At 42.4% G+C, this 20160-nt stretch overlaps 1 protein-coding gene across 2 annotated transcripts in view; it reads left to right on the forward strand.

Moving 5' to 3' along the window:
- nek7 (NIMA-related kinase 7) overlaps positions 1-20160 on the forward strand; it is a 57678-nt gene continuing 37518 nt past the window's right edge. The window contains exons 1-3 of one of the 2 annotated variants that reach the window (XM_036521221.1): positions 1-260; positions 18444-18495; positions 19380-19461. In XM_036521221.1, coding sequence (XP_036377114.1) covers positions 19408-19461 — 54 coding nt within the window. In that variant the 5' untranslated portion in view covers positions 1-260; positions 18444-18495; positions 19380-19407. The remainder of the gene's footprint in view (positions 261-18443; positions 18496-19379; positions 19462-20160) is intronic. The other variant, XM_036521222.1, reaches the window with a different exon arrangement.

Consider the following 20160-nt stretch of genomic DNA (forward strand, 5'->3'; position numbering starts at 1 on the left):
TATACCTCTGGCGCTGGCCGGGAATGGTGAACAGCTGAGCTACAAGTCTTTTAATAAAGCATAGCGATCGCACTTTCCAGTAATACTGTAAAGGTATAGACTTGAGAGTTTTGCCCGAATGCTACAGTGCCACGCAAGTAGCAGCCCTTAAACGAAGTTAAACCTGGCCTTGGATTAAAAAAAGTCGCCCGGGCAAAGACAACCGCCATCATCTCAGAAGTCCTTGACTGCGAAGGCACAGCTAAGGCTATCACTTCCTGGTAAGACCGAGACCTAAGGAAACTGTAAATACCGCGTCACATGTTGAATTTAAAGTATTTCATTATGTTGTTTTTGTCTGCCATAAACAATCAAAAGTTTTTTTCACAAAGGTTATTGAACTGTATCCATGTAAGGACCACCCTTTTGTCTTATTTGGGAATGTTACACTTTGAGAAGAAAAACAAACTTTTTTGAAGTTTCCAGACGTGGTTTCCAGACTATGGCATTAGCGTAACCATGAGAAACTGACAAGGGGGGAGCGATTGCTAACGATGTTGTCACCTGGCTTTTACGTAAAAGTTAGCTAACCAGGTAGCTAGTTGTATACATGCCAGCCTTTAGCATGTTACCAGGCTTAAACTGCTATGGCGAGTAACTGAATACGACTTTGATCTGTTGTCTGTCGTCGTTGAAAACGCTGCATGTAGCTAGCTTGCTCGGAGCTAGCTAGGTAGCTAACTTAACTACTTGAAATGGTCAGAAAAATTCAGCGCTGATGTGCTAGTTAGCCAGCTGGCTAGCCGTCAAGCCTACTCAGTTCAGACCTTGCCAAGTTAGACTGGGTCGTGTGAGTTAGCTAGATAGTCAACGTTAGCATACTTGCTAGTCAGCCATGCGTCGCCACTTGGCAGCTAATCATTTCTTATAGAGCGAGCAAGTCTCTGGTGTACAACATAGATAGCTAGCAGAATAGTTAATACTTTGAAAAGAAATCCAGCTGCTACTCGGTAACTCGTTGGTCCGTTACAGAAGGCGTTCAGATATTTGGTAACTTCTGTTTGGTAAACATATTTAGAAAATATATTATGATGCGGTATATGTCTGACTTAGGAAAACGGAAATGAACCGTTTAAAGTCGTTTAAATGCTGAGGTTTTAACGAGTGTATTTTTTGATAAAGACATGTTAGTTATCCAGTTTTGAAAGTTAGTAAAACTGTCAACAATAGTTAACTGGCAAAATATGATAACTGATTGAATGAAAAGTTGTTATATGCTCCTTAAATGTCTGTCCAGTTCTTGAAACTCACGCCAGCTGTGCATCAAGCTGAAAAGAACGAAATTTCGCCTGTTACCGTCAGCGAAGGCCTCTGGGGAATCTGGTTTGCATTCTGTTACACCTCACTGTAGCTGCTAAATTGACATAAAATGATGCAGTGGCCTTGTCAGCAGAAAGCTTAAGACGGCCTGCACGGGGTGCTGAATGTGATTCTATCTCACCAATGAAACGGGTCATGTGTGACACGTTCTGGCAGAAGATTGTGAAGGAAGTGTTTTTTCCCTGTGTTGCGCTGCATACTTCAGGGATGGCCTCTGAACTTCTGATTTAAAGCTTCAGCGCCTGAGGTCACTCATGGAAACAAGTGTTAGCAGAAGAAATCGTGTTTTTTAAAGCCATAAATTCAGTAGATTGTGTCAGGTACATCCATCAGGAGCCTGTAGGGGCTGATGTTGTCTTTTGATCAGTTGCCTGTCAGAATGAAAAGCAACACTCCAGCAAGATTTAGGTACTGGTAGTGTCACAGCTGTGACACACACGGGGAGGTAGTCAGGTTTTACCCGAAAGATTCTGAACATTTGGGCTGTGGCTTCTTAACACTGCTTAAAGACACACGTCATACGTTGAAACGTGCAAGTTGTTGTGTCTTTTGTTACAGGAGATATTTTTCCATTACGTTATATATCAGTTGCCCCTAGGAGTGCAGAATGATTCATAAGAGAAAGTTAGATCACTGTCTTAGCCCTAATTGTTACACAATTCCACTGCTTCATTCATGCAACATTTTGGCAGGCATTATTTTATCATTTTTGAAGACTAACTGAATGTGCGGATGATGGGCAGCATGTGAAATATTCACTGGTTCTCCCTGCAGCTCTGTCCCTATGAGCCCCCTGCCTCAGCCTCACTTGTCTCAAGGGCCCCACTCTGGAGACCACAAGGTCATCTCCAGCAAGCAGGAAATGACTGAGGAAACAGTCTGGCTGCTTCAGTGTGGGCAAATGTGCACTTTTTGAAATTTATGGTGGCATTTATATATTCACAATGGGACTGGTTATTACAATGTTTTTATGGTTTGACACATGTTCAGATGGGGTGTGTCATATTTTTGTATATACTGTTGCTCTAGTGACTTTATTAGATGCACTTTTGTGTCCTTGCTTTGTAAGCCTCAATGTTTTGCCGGGATTAATTTTCATTTGTCACAAAGACAGACAGCATTGACAATTTTCTGTCATTGCTGCATTTTATCTGTCCTCATTTTCATGTCAGCAAATCATTTTTTCACTAGTATAAAATAAAGTATCACTAGAAACACATCATGATACAGATATGTATTTCAGACCCTTGGCAATTTCAGCTAAATTGACATTCCCAGTGATGAATATTTGTTACGCTGCAGCCCTAACATTAATTGAATTGACTTCCAAGAGTGATTGTGCGCACGGCGGCTCTGAAATGCATGTAAATATAATTCAACAACAATGAATGAATTCATTCATTTTACTTACAAAAGCAACTTACAAAATCCATTTTAAACATCACTTCCAGAGTTTTAACAGGACATTAAAAGCAAATTTTGTGCTGTCAAATATTTTCTGCTACGCTTAATGTGTTCAGTTTATCACAGGCTGTTTGACATAGAATCACACAAGGCCGTTGTTAGCTGATAGTCATTGTCCTTTATATCTCTGCACAATTTTTGTAACCTGTTGACCTGTGTTGTGGACTTGGTACTTAGTAGTAACGATAGATATAGTTTGCTGTTGATACATAGTCTTTGATTTTGGACGTAGACTTTGAGGCAACTTTAGCAGGGAGTGCTGTTCTGTGACTAAGCAGCTGCTGTGACATAGTAAACAAAAAGGAAAGCTTGAACTTGACCAGTATGAAATCTTATAAGGGGCAGAGCACCTGCTGGTATTCTTCTCCATAAATCATGTGTAGTTATTTTTGTCTGTCAAATTGACAGCTGAGATTAATAATTTTCTGTCAATGGACAAAAATCCAGTAGATGATGTTCATGAAGTTGATGGAAACCGTGAGTCTCATTGGATACAAGTGTCTATCAAGTGACAAAATGTCATTTAAATGAAGTCAAAATTTAGTCAGAATTTACACAAAAAATGTGTAGCTACTTCTGAGGAAGTGGAAATTTGTGATTATCATTGCAGTTTTTTTAATGACAACCTCTGAAGAGACATTTTAAGTTCTCTCGTTTTCTCATTTATTAGGAAGCCCTCCATGAATGCAAAGGTGCTAGTTTTAGTCTTGTTAACTGATTTCATCAAGTTTAGACCCTCATTTAGTAAACCCATGCAATGGCCATTTGGAATTTACCCCTACACTGGACACATCAACTGTTGTAGAATTATATTTTCTCTATAAAAAAGTCCTCAGGCTGATGGTGTAATGCATGATTGGACTCTTTGGTATTTATTCACATTCTTATTGCCTTACAGTGAACTTCCTGTTCCTGTCTTAGGGCTGCTACTACATTGAATTAGAGGAGGGGTGAGACACTCATCATCTGACCATATCTATCGTCATTCCACTCTGGGGTTTTGGAAAGAAATGGGGGGAAAAAAGCTTTACAAAATGCTTCTGATCTAGGAAATGCCTAGAGCCATTCTAGACCTACTTTCAATTCTGTTTTCTACATCACAGTGAACAACTTGGCTGAGCCTTTAAAAGGAATGATGCAACAACAAGGTTAGTCTTATACTGCTGCATAGTATTCACACCCATCCTGTCATATTTGACAGCCATGTTGTAATCTGAACGTAACAGTTTGTGTGACTGTTTTTGCTCCCTTTGCACAGCCATGATTTGGGGATAAAAAAAGAGCCCTGGAATCTTTTAGAAAGCTGCGATCTTCCTTTATTTGAGAAATATGTTCTATATCCACATTAGGCGCCTTTGAATTAATAGGGTCACTTATGTGCTGGAATCCGTGTCTTTCTAAGAAGCGTTTCATTTCATGTCAAAGTGCAGTTTTATGAAACGTTCGTTCATTGATCATGCTATGGTGTGATGGTCCGTTGAGCCTGGGGGAAGATCATCTACAATGTTGGAACTTCCACCATTTAAGCCTCTATTACATCAAGCCAACTTGTAGAGGCTCAGCAGACTAGCAATTCTTTAGGAGAAATTTGCATTTTAACATCATTCAAGAAGTACAGTGTAACATCAGTATGCACTGTCCTGTTCAGTCCTCTCAATGAGTCTGCATGAGGACATCGGCTTTGGTTTTAAAATTAGTTCATGCTTGCTGCCTTTTATTTTTGAGTAGTAGACAGAAGCAGATATAGGCTAGTAACTTGATTACCAAATGTTCTTCAGTCCCTTGCCGAGCATTGGACTTCATAATTCTGTTTCCATAACTTGTTTATGTTCATAGCTGAAGTAGAATTTTCCCTAAATCAGGTCCACCAGCTCCTGATCTTTCTTCTTCATCTACACATTTGTTGTTTTTTCCCCTCAAAAACAAATTGTGTTAACCCAAGGCCTTGGTGAAGTGAATGCCAAGTGAAGGAGCTGTTGTGTTTTGTGCATCTGTTTGCTTTTGGGGGGGAGTGTAAATGGTACCCCCACCCTGAGTATACACATTGTTGGTACCCTGCGTGATTCTCATGCCTTTGGTTGATTCAGGGGTGCTTGATTAATGTTCATGATCCTTTACGTAGGATCCATGCAGAATGGGTCCTGTCATTTCTCATTCACTTCCAACTACCTTATTCCATTGACCGGTCAGGTCCTGAGGATCACAACATCAAGACAAGTGAACCTGATGTAATGGAGCCCTTCTGTTGTTATTCACACTTTTCTTTGGTTGTTTTTTATCCTTTTTTTGTTTGCCCTTTCTGCAACCCCTTGTTGGAATCGACAGTTTTACACTGTGCTTCACTCACAACAACAACCTCAAGTTCAGGGGAGAGATGAATCCCTAAAATACACTTGCTTGCAGCCAACTGCTGTCTTTTGCACTACAAATCATGGTTCCCTGTAGTGGAGTGAGCAGTCATTGGAGGAAAGACGCTGCTCCGCTGACATCATCCATGCAAGCGCTTGACGAATCGCAGGATGCCTTGGAGTGGTGAGATGAGGAAACCCTAGCTGACCTACCCAACCCTGTCCACAGCGGAATGAAACCAGTTTGTTCGGGTGCTGTGGGATTTGTTGGCAAATGACAGGGCTGGTTTTGAACCTGGGCCGTGTGGCTCTGTCTTTACTCAAAGCGAATACCTTGCTGTCTGAGCCAGTCAGGACCTACTCGTTTAATAGTTTTTACTTTTTAGTGACACAGCTGCAACATTTGATCCTTCATGGCTTTCTGGAAATCTATAGAATGTCTCCTGTTGTCCATTTTGTAACATGAGCAAGAATACCTCTGGATTGCACAAAGATGGTATAATGAAGGAAGCTGGTCATAGCAATGCTTTAGCTGTAGTTGCAGTTAGTGTTCATGATAAGGAACAAACAGCGTACTGGTGATAAATGATGGGGATGTCAGGAGAAAATTGCAGTCATTTTTTTAAAACCCTATACAAGCATCATTATTCTTTAACAGAACTCCTACAGTGTTAAATGTTATATATTCAATTGAAACAATTCAAACGGGTTCAGAAGAAACTCAAGAAAGTCAAATTAGAAGAAATTGCAACACATGTCACAGCTACTCAACAGTATCTTTCAGTTCCACACTGGGTTAGCTAATGATACAGTCTGCATCAGCCAGTGTCAGTCAGCTGTCAGTTTTCAGTGGGTACTGTGAAAAGAGTGGTGTCTGCCAAGTCCATTCACGCAGTTTCAGGACACATCCGTGGTGGCGGAGCCCAGTAGCAGCCTGAAGAGATCAGTCTTCAGATGGTGATGGAAGGAGACTCTGCTGTTCCAATGGGGGATGGAGGGTTTATTGACTCATGGAGAGGTGGTTTGTGAAAGGGAATGGGTCCCTGCCATGGGGCCGGAGAGGGGAAGGAAGAGCGGTGGAGGTGGCAGCCCAGCTGGGAGTAGTGAGGACTCAGATCAGAAGGAGACATGTGGTAGATGACATTTTGTACTGGGCCTGGATTTGTGAAGGGGATGAGGGCAGCATGGCCTGGTAGCCTAGGGCCAGAGGTGAGTGTGAGAGAGATGTTGGAGGTGGGGAGGGCGGGGAGGCCAGGTGGACCTTTCCGATAGTAGTGGCAGAGAGGCAAGGCATGAGAGGGCAGCAGCAGCTCAGAAGGACAGCACAGGGGCTCGGGGCGTCATCTGGGTGAGCTTTGCGATTGTGATCAGCACATTATAGTCTTGGTAAATCACCTTGGGGAACTTGACAGCGTGTTACACTGTGTTACACGTGTGTCTGTTTGCATGTGTACCCACACGTATGTGATAAGTCATTTGTCCGCGTGATATAGGCCAACTGTTAAGGCATATCATTTGTTTTCACTGTTTTTTTAATCGATGTTGGCACAATGTGCACTGTGCTGGAAGGATCTTTCACAAATGGAATTTTTCTTTTATGTGATTTTTGTAGTCTTCTTATCCTTTCATTCCTTTTGATTACATGTAAACAAACTGTAAATCCCCCAGGATATAAATTCACTTTCATGGAATAATTACAAGATGCATATGCCACCGAAAACACAACAACAATGACAATGACAGTATAAATTTGTCATTTAATGAGACAAAAGTGCAAAATGCATTTGCACTCAATAAATTCACGTCTCTCCAAATGGAACGCTATCAGAGGTTATATGCTAAGACTTGACTGCAGATGAGTCTTAATGTTTCACAGAGAATCCAGAGAGAGAGAGAGAATATTGGTGCGTGCGCATGTTTTGAAAGGCTGTCTGTATATTTTCTCCTCGTGCGCCAGGAATTGTAACATTTGTGAGCCTCGTGCAGGAACATCAGTTCGGGATTTTAGTCCATTTGGCCTGTGGCCTGGCCAAGTCTGGAAGGAGCCACAGAAGTCTCCTGGCTTTGGTCTCCCACTATGAGGCGCTCAGTGTTCTCTATCAATGGGAAACAAACAGCCCGTTGGAAGCTGCAGGAAGCACCATGTTGTTTCAGAAGTCCTGCCAAGTTGGACCGGGAGACCTTTACCAGTGTGGTTGTGGGCAGTGAATAAAAATATTTTACAGATGTCTGAAGCCAGGCTTGGAAGCCAGCAGGGGGTTTAGCTGTTCTCTAAGGTCTTTGGGTTGTGATAGTTTGGGAGTTTTTTGGTAGGCCCATGTCACCATACGGAGTGTGTTGGGCCAGGGCCAGTGTCACTGATAGTTTAACAGTGCATATTTTACAGTGTGCTGTCCTGGAATGCTGCTCACCGTACATGCGGGGCAGTGTAAACCTTGTTTATTGCATTGGTGAGGCTTGTAAGTCGTGCAGATGGCATGGGCGGTGTCTCTATAAAAACTCAAGATGAAAGGAGGCTCGTTTCTTTGAACAGGGATTCTCTCAGTCACGGTAGCGCTCGTCTGTCTCCAGGTCATCCTGTGTTGAGAAATGCAGGAATTTACAGTTTTTCTTGTTGAAACCAGCAAAAGAAAACAACAGAATCACAGGAAGCCTAGTTAATATTTAAAAGATGGAAGTTTTACTTACTAAGCTCTCTCTAATGTCTGAGCTACATTTGTCTGCATTTACCTGTCCGCCTATTACCAGTTTTTCAAACTAATACTGATTAATACGTACTCACATGTAGTTATTTTCACTGGAAAGTTCATTCATTAGTAATAAAGGTTTTCTTTAACATAAGGAGTTTGTCAGTTTCAGAAATAGGATAAAAAACGGTCCCTTTGTGACAAATGAAGAACTGTGGGGGGGACTGGTTGTCCAAAACAGGCTAATGTCCTTTTAAGCAACTTTGCACGTAATGTCTGTGGATTATGTGAGTCTCGTTTCCTCTAATTGCCTTCGGAGACTGCTTTGAACATGGATTCCTGCGTCGCGGCGTATGCTGTGATTGGACAGCCCTTAAGGGTTGATGGACAGGCTGGCTCAGAGCGTCCCGTGTGTGAGTGCTGTCGCTCTGTAAGCCCCTTGTCAGAGCTGTGGTTGGCACTCGGCGCCATCTGACCTTGAGGACACGCCCACTGGAACTGACCAGTCGCAGCGGCAGCAGCAGCAGCAGCAGCGCTCTCACACTGTGTGTGTCAGTGTGTCTCCAAACAGAATCCTTTGCGTAACTGTCAGTTTAAATGCAATTTGATTGGTGACATGTTGGCACAACAACGGCCTGCGTTTCTCTGGAGACCGTGCTTGCCATTCTCGGTTCTGTATGCAAATCTCTCGTGTGCTCCTGGGAGCCTGTGGCTAATTGTTGCTTGCTTGAATATAATGAAGGTTTTCTTTTTATTATGCCTACCCAAAGGGCAGTAAATGTTACTGTATCATGGATTCATGCACATTTACATAGATTGCAGACAGCCCTATATGTCTTTGCATTTGAAACCGAGGCTGGGAAATTTCTTTGGGTCAGAGAGTTGCATGTACTAAGAAAGTATTGTCTAATATCATGGTGCCATGATCTAATATCATTAACATAGTAGAAGCTCAGAAGTAATAGCAACATTCCTGCTGGCCATTGTTAATAAATTGGCATTGTGGCTTAAAACTACAAGCTAAAAAATAAGCGAAAACATGAAATTCATGGGGGGGAGGAATGTAGGAGCTCTGGCAGATGACTGTAGGTAAAAGGCAGAGGCATGGTGATGCTGAGCGCTGATTTGTGTGGCGGGGTGTGGAGCATTGATTCCTCCTAGGAGTTTAAAGGGAAGTCCCTGCAGGCATGAGGAGGAGAGGGAGATGTAACCCTTCAGGGAGAACTGTGATCCCGCGTTCATCAGTTAGTCACTGCGGGAGCGCTCAGACGACACGGGGGAGGTTGCAGTCACGCTCGCTGGATGTAATGAGACTGGAAAAATAAATGGCCCACTTGGAGCACGGCAGAGCGTCGCCCACAGACGTGTCCACGGTCAGCTCTCAGCACGTCCGTTCCCGGCTCCTTACAGCCTAAATACAGCGCTGCACCAGTTATTTCCGTTCATGGACAGTGCATTTCTTCTGACCTCCTAACTGGAAGTTTTTTCTACCTTTATATTTATTGAAGTTATAAAACACTGTTGTCATAAATCAATTGCATGCTAGCTTTTTAATTTCATAGGTAATAAAATGAATGTTTGTAAGATTATAAGTGTGACGCAAACTGAGTGTGCTTAAAATGCCCAAATATGTTTTGAGTTTTCTGAGGGTACAAATTGTGGTGGCATGCTGCTCTTGTATACTGTACAGTTGCTTGTTTTATTGACCCTTCTCAAACAAAATAAAATCTATAAGAAAAACAATTCGTTTAAAATGTCATGGATTGTATAGTTTTTATTATATCTATGCTGAAAAAATGGTATGAACAGAGACATACAGTATATTATTTTTATGTTTGTTAAATTTTTGAAGGATGCACAAATTAAAAACAAGTATTACCACTAAGTTTTATGGAATTGTTTGTCACAGTGTTCCTCTCTTTCCAAGACCCCTGCCAAAAAGACAAGGAAAAATCCACTTTTTCTGTAGGCTGTTATTAACATGAGTGCCGCCATGGGCTTGTCCTTTAGTAAGTAAATATAAAGAGTAGCCTGGTCTGGGCCTGGTTGCGTGTTGTGTCATCCCACTTTGTGGCTAGAGGTGATAAAGCAAACTGGTGGTCAGTGACATTGCTAACAAACCAGATCTTCATTAGACTGCGTGTAGCAAGTACCACGGTGGACAAACTCAAGCCAGTGTTCACAATCCACACACCGCCTAAAGCAACTGTTAGGGCCTAGAGGCTGATAGAGGAAACATCCACTTTCAACTGGGAAGAGAAATGTTGATCGGGGGGAGGCATGTGGATTCATGGAAAAGCTCTTGATATAATCATTTTAAATGAAGACTGAACTTACACATACTTTTTAATCGGGTATAGGCACAATTCACCAATATCTATGATTTCAGAGCTGTATCTATGAATAGCAGGTTGTGGAGAAACTGTGGGATTGATAAGCCTTTATGGGGTGGCAGTACAATCAACCAAAGCAGTTTTTATTTTGAACAGGCAGTCACTTGATTTCCCTCTAGGCTGGCAGATTTATTATGGCAACAAAAATCAGAGGGAGAGAAAAAAAAAAGCATAGCTGCTTTTCAAATGCGGCGCGCCTCATGTGTAGCTGTTTAAGCACTTGACCATTGTAAGTACTGGCTTCAACCTGCGGGTTCAAGCTTTCACATTTTCCACTGCGGACATGGGAGGCCTTTTTCCACCAACTTAATCTGCTGCTTATTAGAGGTTTCCACGAGAACTACAGTAATACGTATCGTATATGCGCATGATGAAATGTACGGGCGGGTAACGGTCTCTCTGGTTAGTGTTCGGACTTCCTGTTTAGGAGTGGTTGGACTCTGTCAACACTCCATGCTTGTGAGGGCAGCTGATGAAAGTGCTCTCCTTGCACTACACCCCAGTTTCCAGAGATTCTGCAACAGTCGGCAAAGTCCAGGGCCTACACCGGAGCACACACCCAACCAAACAGCACAGGTTCATTAGTGGTGTCCAAATGTGAACTTCAAAAGCTGGATTTAGACATTTTAACAGATGAAGTTGTGGCCACCCAGTGTTTTTTCTCATCAGGATTTTTGTTTAAATAACCTGAAAAATGTTAATTTTGTCTATTCTGGTTCCATTGTTCCTCCGAAAGCTTATAAGTAATTGACGTGCCAGTTCTGTCCAGAGGAAATAAAAAAACAGACCGAAGCATATTAAAAAGATTCATTTGCTGCACATGTATGATCTCTGTCAATCTGTTGTCATTGCCGTCTCATTGTGCCCCGTAATGTAATCAGAGTTGCCTTTACGTAGACAAGTGGGAGCTCTTGTTGCGAGATAATTTAATGGATTATTGCGTCTCTCTTGGATACCTTCTCAGTGGAAAGACCTGTATATCAAACGGTGTCATACGAGATGGTCCCATTGAAGATTAATGAACCAGTCGCGTTGGTGCCTTTTCCTGTAAAGCACCTGCAGAATTAACAGCAGCAAAACAAAAGCCCTCTGAGGAGAAACGCTGCATTATAGCGGGTAGGGGGATAAAAAAAGAACTATGCCATGCAGGGCCTTCAAATGTGGCGCACAACAGATAATAAGGATGGCCCGGTCCTTTATCAGCATGCCAGCTCCTCTGAGCAGAGTCCTCTCAAAGGAGGAGACGGGTGGAAAAATGGTGACAGCTGCAAGTACTAGAGTATTTGCTTAATAGTAGACTTTTTGTGTGGGATGGCTGAGTGATGAGGCACTAAGCCCGCCGCTCAAGAGCAGATGAGCAGAGTACGAGGACCCTTAGGGCGCGCTTGGGAGCACGCCGCCTTTTCAGGACGAGGCGGGGAGAGACGGGAGAGGAGAGGACCGGAGGGGGGAAGAGGACTGAAGTGGCGCGGAGAGGTGCGAGAAGGCGCGCGGCGGCACAAAAGCAGCGCCTCGCGGTGCAGGGTGTGCTACTTTGCGGAGGTATAAATCACCCACGCGGCCCTCACATGCAGCCGGTGATTTGTGCCGCGCTATTTACTTCTGGTGCGAAATAATCATTACCCTATAAAAGATGAAAGTGAAAAATGTAAAGGAGGCTATAAATAGTCCAATTTGAAATATGGATTGCCGCTCCGAATCCTACTCGGTTGCAGCTCACTGTTTTTTTTTTTTTTTTTTTATCCTCTTGGAAAATGGCGAAATCCCTGAAAATGCACTGGGGGGGGGAAACCTTTTTGAACCTTTCTGTGCATACCTGCTGTTAATTCAGTTGTTTTTATGCCTGTTGTGAAGCTTGTGTCATGCACTGAAATTGAAAGGCTAGTTTGATTATGAGTGCACCCACTAGTGTAAATGATAATGATGCAACACTAACAAAAGTTCTGAATGAAAATACTCGGTTAATAAGGTGATGGTGCAGGGAATTACTGCACTGCAGCTGTGTGTTTATTTTGGGTGTGAATGTGTGCCATCACCACTGGGTATGGATAATATCACTTTTCAACATGGTTGATCCATTGTCAGATGACGCCAGAAGGGGTATTCAGACAATTTATCTGGTTTGCCAGTTGGATGAAAATGGCTTACCTGATGCACACCTCACCTTTGCGTTGGTATGAGTCCATTGGTTGTGGCACGAGTCCAGTTTCTTCATGAATTTGAAAGTCGTTTTGCCACTTTACTTTGTCATCGCTTTATGGTTTAATTTGGGCTGGCATGAGTAAGGGTGAATTCTAATTAGAGGTGGTAGTCAATGAGAAGTGAAGGTTTCAGTATGCTTTGATGCTGTGGATGAGTTGGGTGGGAGATGGAGAGCTGAAAGGACTCACCTCCGGCCTTGCAAAAGCATCAAACAGAGTTGTGCTGAGACAGCAGCAAGTATGTAGGTCTACAGACCGCTGCTTTAATGCATGACCACAACAATCAAATTAATACATTTTGTGGCCAAGCAAATTGCATTGTATATTCGTTATTTAGTACTGTTTGTATAATGCTTGTTGTTTGTGTTGTCAGTGAATTCATGCTGATATTCAGCCATATGCAAAGTAGCACACTGCAGTAGCAGGCTTTCCCTCAGTTCTGCTCGTTTCATTTGCCTTGAAAAATTCTCCTGCAGTTTCAGCAAAGAAAAAGGCATCCCTCTCACATGCCCTTTCCAACAGTGCTGCAGGAATTTCTTTACGTGTTTATGTGTTGACAAATGGTCGGTTTGGGATGAATAACTGGTAGCTGATGGCTGAGACCAGGCCCTGAAGACCGCCAAAGTGTGGTCCTGTCGGGGTGATGGCCTCGAAATATGGCTCTGCATTAAGAATTCTTCAGTTATAAGGGTACTCTGGATACTGTTGCATGGATACTGTTTACATAGGGGCCTTCGGGCTGGTTTATTTCATACTGTTGGACTCTTCATATTTTAGCTTCCTCCTTGAGATTTTGTTCAGAGTCTCATTAATCGGAGTGCGATACACATCTGATGGTTTGGAATTTATTGCTTTCGGTGGGTTGTGAATGTGGAACAAGAAGAGAAAATCTTGCCATTGCATGGATGCAAAACATATTCAGCAATGTTGCACATCTGCATTGCTAGATCTTTCTGTTTACCATACTTTTACTATGGGCTTGGTAAAGTCTTTTGTGCTGACTTTGTATAATGTAAATTAGTTTGGTTAACTGTGCCAGACCAAGTGAATGTCCTAAAAGGTGACAACGAGAGCAGTATATACTGCTCTGAATAGAGCAGAATAGCTAGGAATTAACTCGATTAGAGGTTTCTGGAAACCATTGGCAGGAAATGTCTTCAAAACATTAAGCCTATTAATGAAGGCTTAATGTTCTCTTTTCTTTTATTTAGGCATAATTGTTTGATTCACTAGTTGTGTATCAGCAGTTATGTTTGCTAAGTTCACAAACATAACAAAGGTAAAGAAAGTTATCGTCATTTGATGGAGAGAAAGGATTTCATTTGTGACTGGTCTTGAAGCCCTGAGGTCAAAGACCTGGACTAGCTGTTAGTTCAGTGTAACAGAGGACACATAGCTTGGGATATGGCTTCAAAACTAGTAAAAAGTGGTGGTGATAGCGGACGTAGCTGTCAGTAATGACTAAAAATAGAGCTTATATGGGAACACACTTTAAAGGAAGTTGCGCACATTACATGTAGCCTTTATGTACTCTAAACTGGAAGGGTCTATTCTGTTGTGTCATCTGGCTGGCTGGTGTCTTGGATTAGTATGTTACCATGCAGTCCAACACACGTCAGAGTAATGATAAGGTGAAACAAATGTGCCAATGGTCAGTAAATCAAGCGTATTAGCTTTACTAACTTTATCTGTTCTAATGATTGACTTCATAATATCTGGCCCCATTATCTGTGTTCCCTTTATTTGCTTGCCTGAGGTTCCACACAGGATTGCAGTATGAGAAATGGTCAGTCCATTGGTCAGTACAAACCTTTACCATATTCACTATTTACATTAATTGACCATTAACTGAAATTTCTTCTTTTTTATTTAAGTATGTACCGGCTGGTGTACCAGTCATGTTTTGTAGGTGTTGTCCTTGATGTAGGCCTTTGTCCAAGTGGTTTGATTCAGTAAAAAAAGTACAATTTAATGCAGGGTTTTAGAAAGTAATTAATTTCACTCAACATTCCTCATTAATTTAATTCTGTTCAAGGACACTGTAATGCCTCTATGGTGTAAACAATGAAATTTCATAGATAGCAGATTTTATTGAAGCTCCTCAAAGTCAGTGGTTGTATCACAATGAAAAATTGCCATTCCTTTGTGATTTTGGTGGTGCATGCCAGAAGACTATTTTAATAGTGATTAAAATACATTTCCTACCCATCCATCAGTAGGTCTTTGCTATTCAAAGAAGATTAGGCTGGGATGATCAGATGGTGTTCGTTCTTTCATGAGAAACTCTTAAGGATTCTCTGTTTCTCGTAATCACAGGCACGCTTCTGCTCTATTCTGGAGCAACTCAAAGGTGCTTTTGATTTGCAGAGTTCTATACCATTGCTGAGACTGTAAGATTTTTACACCCAATCCAAAAGTTTGAACGTAAGGACAATTTTCTTTTTTTTTTGGTGTCGATATTTATTATTCTCAAATGCCGTTGTGGTTGGCGTGAAGTCGGCAGGAGATGACTTGCTCCGAGACTCTTCTGGGCAGTTAACACAAACCTCTCCTCTTGGATCTCACTCCTTGATCCACTCCCCACCCCCCATCCCCCCACCCTCCCCTATTGGGTTTCTGAAATGAATAATGCAGAAGACAGGAAGTTGGAATTAAAGTAAAGATAGTGCCACTCCTGTATTTGTCTTCCTCGGAGACGGAAGCAGGGGAGCTGCCTGCCCCTGGACCATCAGTCAGTAAGTAGCACATTATGTTAATGAGTCTTGCCCGAGGTGAGAGTTTGGTGGGTGAAGCTCTGCTCCGCTGGGGTTGCCGCTGTGAACGCAGCAACGGGCTGCCGCCGTGCTTTGATGGAATTACTCTGCAGTCACAGAGGACCAGAGGCCAATGAGAATATAATATACGTCTAAAATTAAAACACACTGACGGCTTTGTCTCGTTTCCAGTAAAAAAAAAAAAGGAGCCCTAATTAGTATTGCGCGTAATTCTCGGCTCAGCAGCATCCAGGATCAGAATGGATACAGTCAGAAAGTGGCTTTGTTTACACTAAGTGATTGGTGGTCTTGTCTGGTTTAGTCATGAGGCTAATTGTGAAACTGTTAATTGTTGATGGTGCAATTGTCTTTATCACCAAAATGTGATCTGACACTTACATTTCAGAAAATATAAAATCCTCATGTGGCTACATTCATCTTGCGCTTATGTAAAGTTCCATAAAATATGATGTCATGAAAGCTCCTGCCCATAATTGTATAGGCTACACGTTCTGTATGTCGCCATTGATAGAGACACATGAAAGATGAATAAATACAGAAACTAAACGCATTTTGTATATTGTGTACTGTTTTGTAGGAAGAGGCCTGAAATTATCATTGAAAGCTCATTTATTGTGAAATCCGTTTTTAGAGCCTGTACTCACATACTGTTCAAATGCTTTTGGTCAAAAACAACATGGGAGCTGTGTGATAAAGCCCTCACGATAAAGCACCTCACTGGTGAATTTGATTGTGGTGGGGTTGGACATGTTCCAGCTGCACAGGCTGGAACCCCATCAGATCACGTGCAGATTTGTACGGTCGACCTGACTGAGGGAAGTCCTTGGATGGCCCCAGTCCCAACGAGAGAACAATAGGATGTCAACAGCCTTGTCCTTCTCTGTTTCTCTGTCCTCTTGACAGGCAGTAGCACGGCAGCATAATGCCCATTTTGTAAGCTGTAGCCTACCTATGGGTAGTGTTGGTTTTAAGGGCTTGTCTGTCCGCAGGGCAGGTTACCTCACAAGGCAGCCAACTGAGAAACAAGTAATGTGTTTATGAACTGCAGCGTACTGCGGTTTGTGCCCAGTGCAGATGTGTTGTGGAACAGCGGCTACCACCACAGAGGCTGGCTTTCAGTGGGGCGTTTGTGTCCGTTAGGCCCTGATCAGTGAAGGGCGCAAACTGTGATTACAATGAAACTGGGTCCTGTGCTAGTGGTAATTGTTCTTTTCCATTGTTTGGCACCCCGGCATTGATTTGTCCTGGCATCCTTAATTGATTCTGTTAATGTGGGTGTAAAGAAACTTGATGAGTTGTAGATGTTTAAGCCAATGCCCTGGAGTTATTTTGACACAGAGATAGGTCAAGAAGGGAGCTGATGATGCCAGCCCTAATCTAAAATGTTTGAAACTGATGTGTAAATAACTGTGAGGGCACTTACCCCAATGCTCAAATGCCACCACAAAGCTTGGCTGTCTGTTTTTTTTTGGGGGGGTGGGGGTGGGGGGGGGGGGGTGGCGGTGGTTGTTGGCTGAAAGAGGCGAGTTTTGTTAATTCTGTCTGATGTAATTGCCTGAAAATGTCACCAGTCTTTATTAGGTTTGACTCAGTGCTGGCCTCCATTTACTCTAAATTAGTGAAGGCATCTTAAATGCATCTGAACAGGTGTGTTAGGTGTCCATCTGCTGTTTAATCTGGGTCTACATGATACCCTTTTTAACATGACTTAATTAATTGATAGATTTTGATACTTTCATTGGTTTGTGCATTGGATTCTAAAGAAATCAATTACTTAAAATGTGGACACTTAGCTTCTTAGTAATTCACAACATGGATATTTTTAGTGTGCTCTTTTTAATGGTATTTAGGCTATATTTAAATGTTGATAAACTACATCGCAATGTAAATTTCAAAAAGATGCCCAATTCGCAGAATCCCTGGAGAAATATTGTACTTGTTTCATAGAACTTTTTTTGTCTTCAAAGTATATTCAGAGAGATAACAGCACAGAGGAAAAACATATAAGCGCAAATAACAAAAAAAAAAAAAAAAGAACGGAGCCAAAGAGCAGTGCCACTCAAGTGCGTACTTTCAATACTGGATTTGAGTTTAATTAGCGATATTAACCTTTTACCAAATAAGGCCGATTATTTCGCGGCGGTGACAGCTCTGAAGTGCCGTCGTCTTCCCTTCGCCAGGGATTTTAATTGACTTGAGAAGTGCTTCTTCCTCTTCTTCCCTGACGATTCAACGGAGACAGACAGTTGAGAATCATTTGTAGTGAACGGCAAGTAAATAGCCTTTTATGAATCTGAATTTCACATCCCTGCAGCAAAACAGGCCGCTGAAGGCGCCTGAGCATGTGCGCGTGGCAGTGGTGTGACAGTACCAGTACAGCACCTGACAGAGTCATTAAAATTCTGATGCCTGCACACGTATAGGCTTACCGTTGCTAGACATAAAATGACCTGCATTTTGTATTTGCCTGCTGTCATAGACATCAACTAATTTATTCTCTCTCTTTCTTGCTCAGTCTCTCATACACACATATTGCAGACATATAGTTTGTGTGTGTCTGTGTGTGCGTGTGTGCGTGTGTGCGTGTGCGTGTGTGTGTGTGTGTGTGTGGATTTGAGCATTTTCTTTTGAGCAAATGACAAGGTGCATTTTATTAGTCTCATCTTTTTCCCAAATTGTCCAACTGAGGAGATAATGTGATGGACATTCTGGGATTGGCATATACATTGCACAATCCTATACATATCAGTGCATTGCATATTGAATTTGTATTTGTGTTTTATACAGTAGTATAGTAGTATACAGTAGTATAGTAACATATAGTAATTATTTTGTACTTTGCTCAGAGTCAGTAGTACTCATTGAGAATAGGAATAGGAATAGGAAGATGGCCAAATTAACATGTCAAGGGGTAATGTATCAACTCCCATTTAGTTCCCATGGGAGATTTTGCAGAAGAGCAAGATGAATGTAGCTGCATGAGGATGAAAATATAGAAATAAGGTAAGAAAGTGAATGAAATTTATATTTAGTTTAGTATATTCCTGAACAGAATAGATGAGAACTGTTTGAGAAAACACAGCTGTTCATTAGAAAATAGCGTTGAAGTTTTTGAAGCAACTTCAACTACTTTTATTTTGAAAGACACGGCCCTGCGACCACTTATTAACTTGCATAAGCCTCACATAAACCAATCTATTTCAATATTTCTCCCCAGGAAACACCAAAAAGCTGCCATTGTTTTGAAACCCCATGTTCATAAGCACAAGGTAAGCATATGACAGCTATCCAAAATGGAATAATAATTAATTCAAAAGGATTATTTAGACAAATGCAGACTGAAATACTGCACAATTCATATGATGCCAAAGAACAGAAGCTGGAGCATATGAAAACCATCCTTGTAAATATCTGTTGTTGTACGTTTGTTCTGTATTCTCTACCCCTTGAGGCTACCAAATTCTGACAACATTGTAAGGCAAGCACTACCCTGAAAACATATTTTTTATTTGCATTGTATTTTTCTTCAGCAGTCCTTGTAATATTCAGTAATCCTCCACCCCAGATAATGACTTGCAGAAGAAAAAAAAAACGTGGTTTGACTGATCTGATCGGGATATATTCTTGAACATATTTCTTTTTTCTTGCTTCATGACTCCATTTCATGAAAAATACATGTCTGATACCTTAAAGGGTAATACTCGTTTGCCTTTAAACATGCTTCCATGAATATCGGATATGGATGCAGATCAGCATCCAACATTTTCAGAATTTGCAGATTTACAGAAATCGTAGCAAGATTTTAGCTTGTTGTCCTCTCTGCAGTGTATTTTGAATTAAACCTCACTAGAGACGTAGGAGTTGCTCTTGGGCTGTTCGGTTCACCCGATCTGTGAAACGCTGTCAGGACCTGTCCCATTAACACAATGAGAATGAAGTCTGCGGGATCAGCACTGCGGGTAATGTGAAACTGGTCTGTGATCATGTGAGCGGCGCGTGACTGCCAGTGAGGTGATTGGTGTCGGAGACGATTGACACAACGCCCTGTCACGTCCCCACACCTTCAATCGCAAAAAATACGGTGATCGTAGGGCGACAGTCGAGATATCCACCTTTTCACTTGAACTTTGGAAACCGCTCTGTGTCTCTACAGGGTTGCAAGTGACTGAGCTCCCGTCGCCATGGATGCCCAACCGCAAGGCCAACAGGCTGTAGTTCCTGTGTTTCAGCCTCAGGTATGTGAACCAAGCCCACAAGACAGCATCCTCCTACCATTTCAAAGGGGGTTGGGGGGGTGTGTGTGCGTGTGTGGGGGTGTCAACATCAGCAAGAAATCGCTACTGCCGTGATGTTTTAACCCTCTGAATTTAGCTTGCCTTCCATTCTCCCTTCCCCACCCCCCCGAGCTACTCCACTTCCTGCCTTCTGCTGCTCTGTCTCCTTCCCATAGCTCCTCCACTCCTACTCTGACAGTTCTCTCCGTCAGTCCACCCACAGGGACTGTCTGTGGGCTCCGGATGAGCACAACACCGTATATGCTCTATTTCCTATTTTCCATACAGTTCCTCCCAGCTGTGGAGCAAGAGGTGATAATTGGATTCAGCACTAGGGAGAAGCGCTCCTGATGCTGCAGCGATCCTGTGTTTTCTGCTCAGGGTTTGTTCACCTGTAGTGCCATGGAAGGGGCGAGGAAAAGCAGACAGCAAAGCCTCCGCTGGATGAGTTATGAATTCACAGCATCCTTCTGCATCCTTGAAATGTATTCAAAGTGTATTCTCTGAGCCTGGTGCTTGACACCGTTGCTGATTATCTCGATGCATGGTTATCTTGTAATGGGCTTAACAGCGGGAGAGGAACGTGTCGTGCACTGAGGCTCATCAGCTGAAAATCTCACTGAACAGCTTTCCGTTCGCTTTTTTTCTCTCTCTCATCAG

The sequence above is a fragment of the Megalops cyprinoides genome, chromosome 2 (genome assembly GCF_013368585.1).
Source record: "Megalops cyprinoides isolate fMegCyp1 chromosome 2, fMegCyp1.pri, whole genome shotgun sequence".
Lineage (NCBI taxonomy): Eukaryota > Metazoa > Chordata > Actinopteri > Elopiformes > Megalopidae > Megalops > Megalops cyprinoides.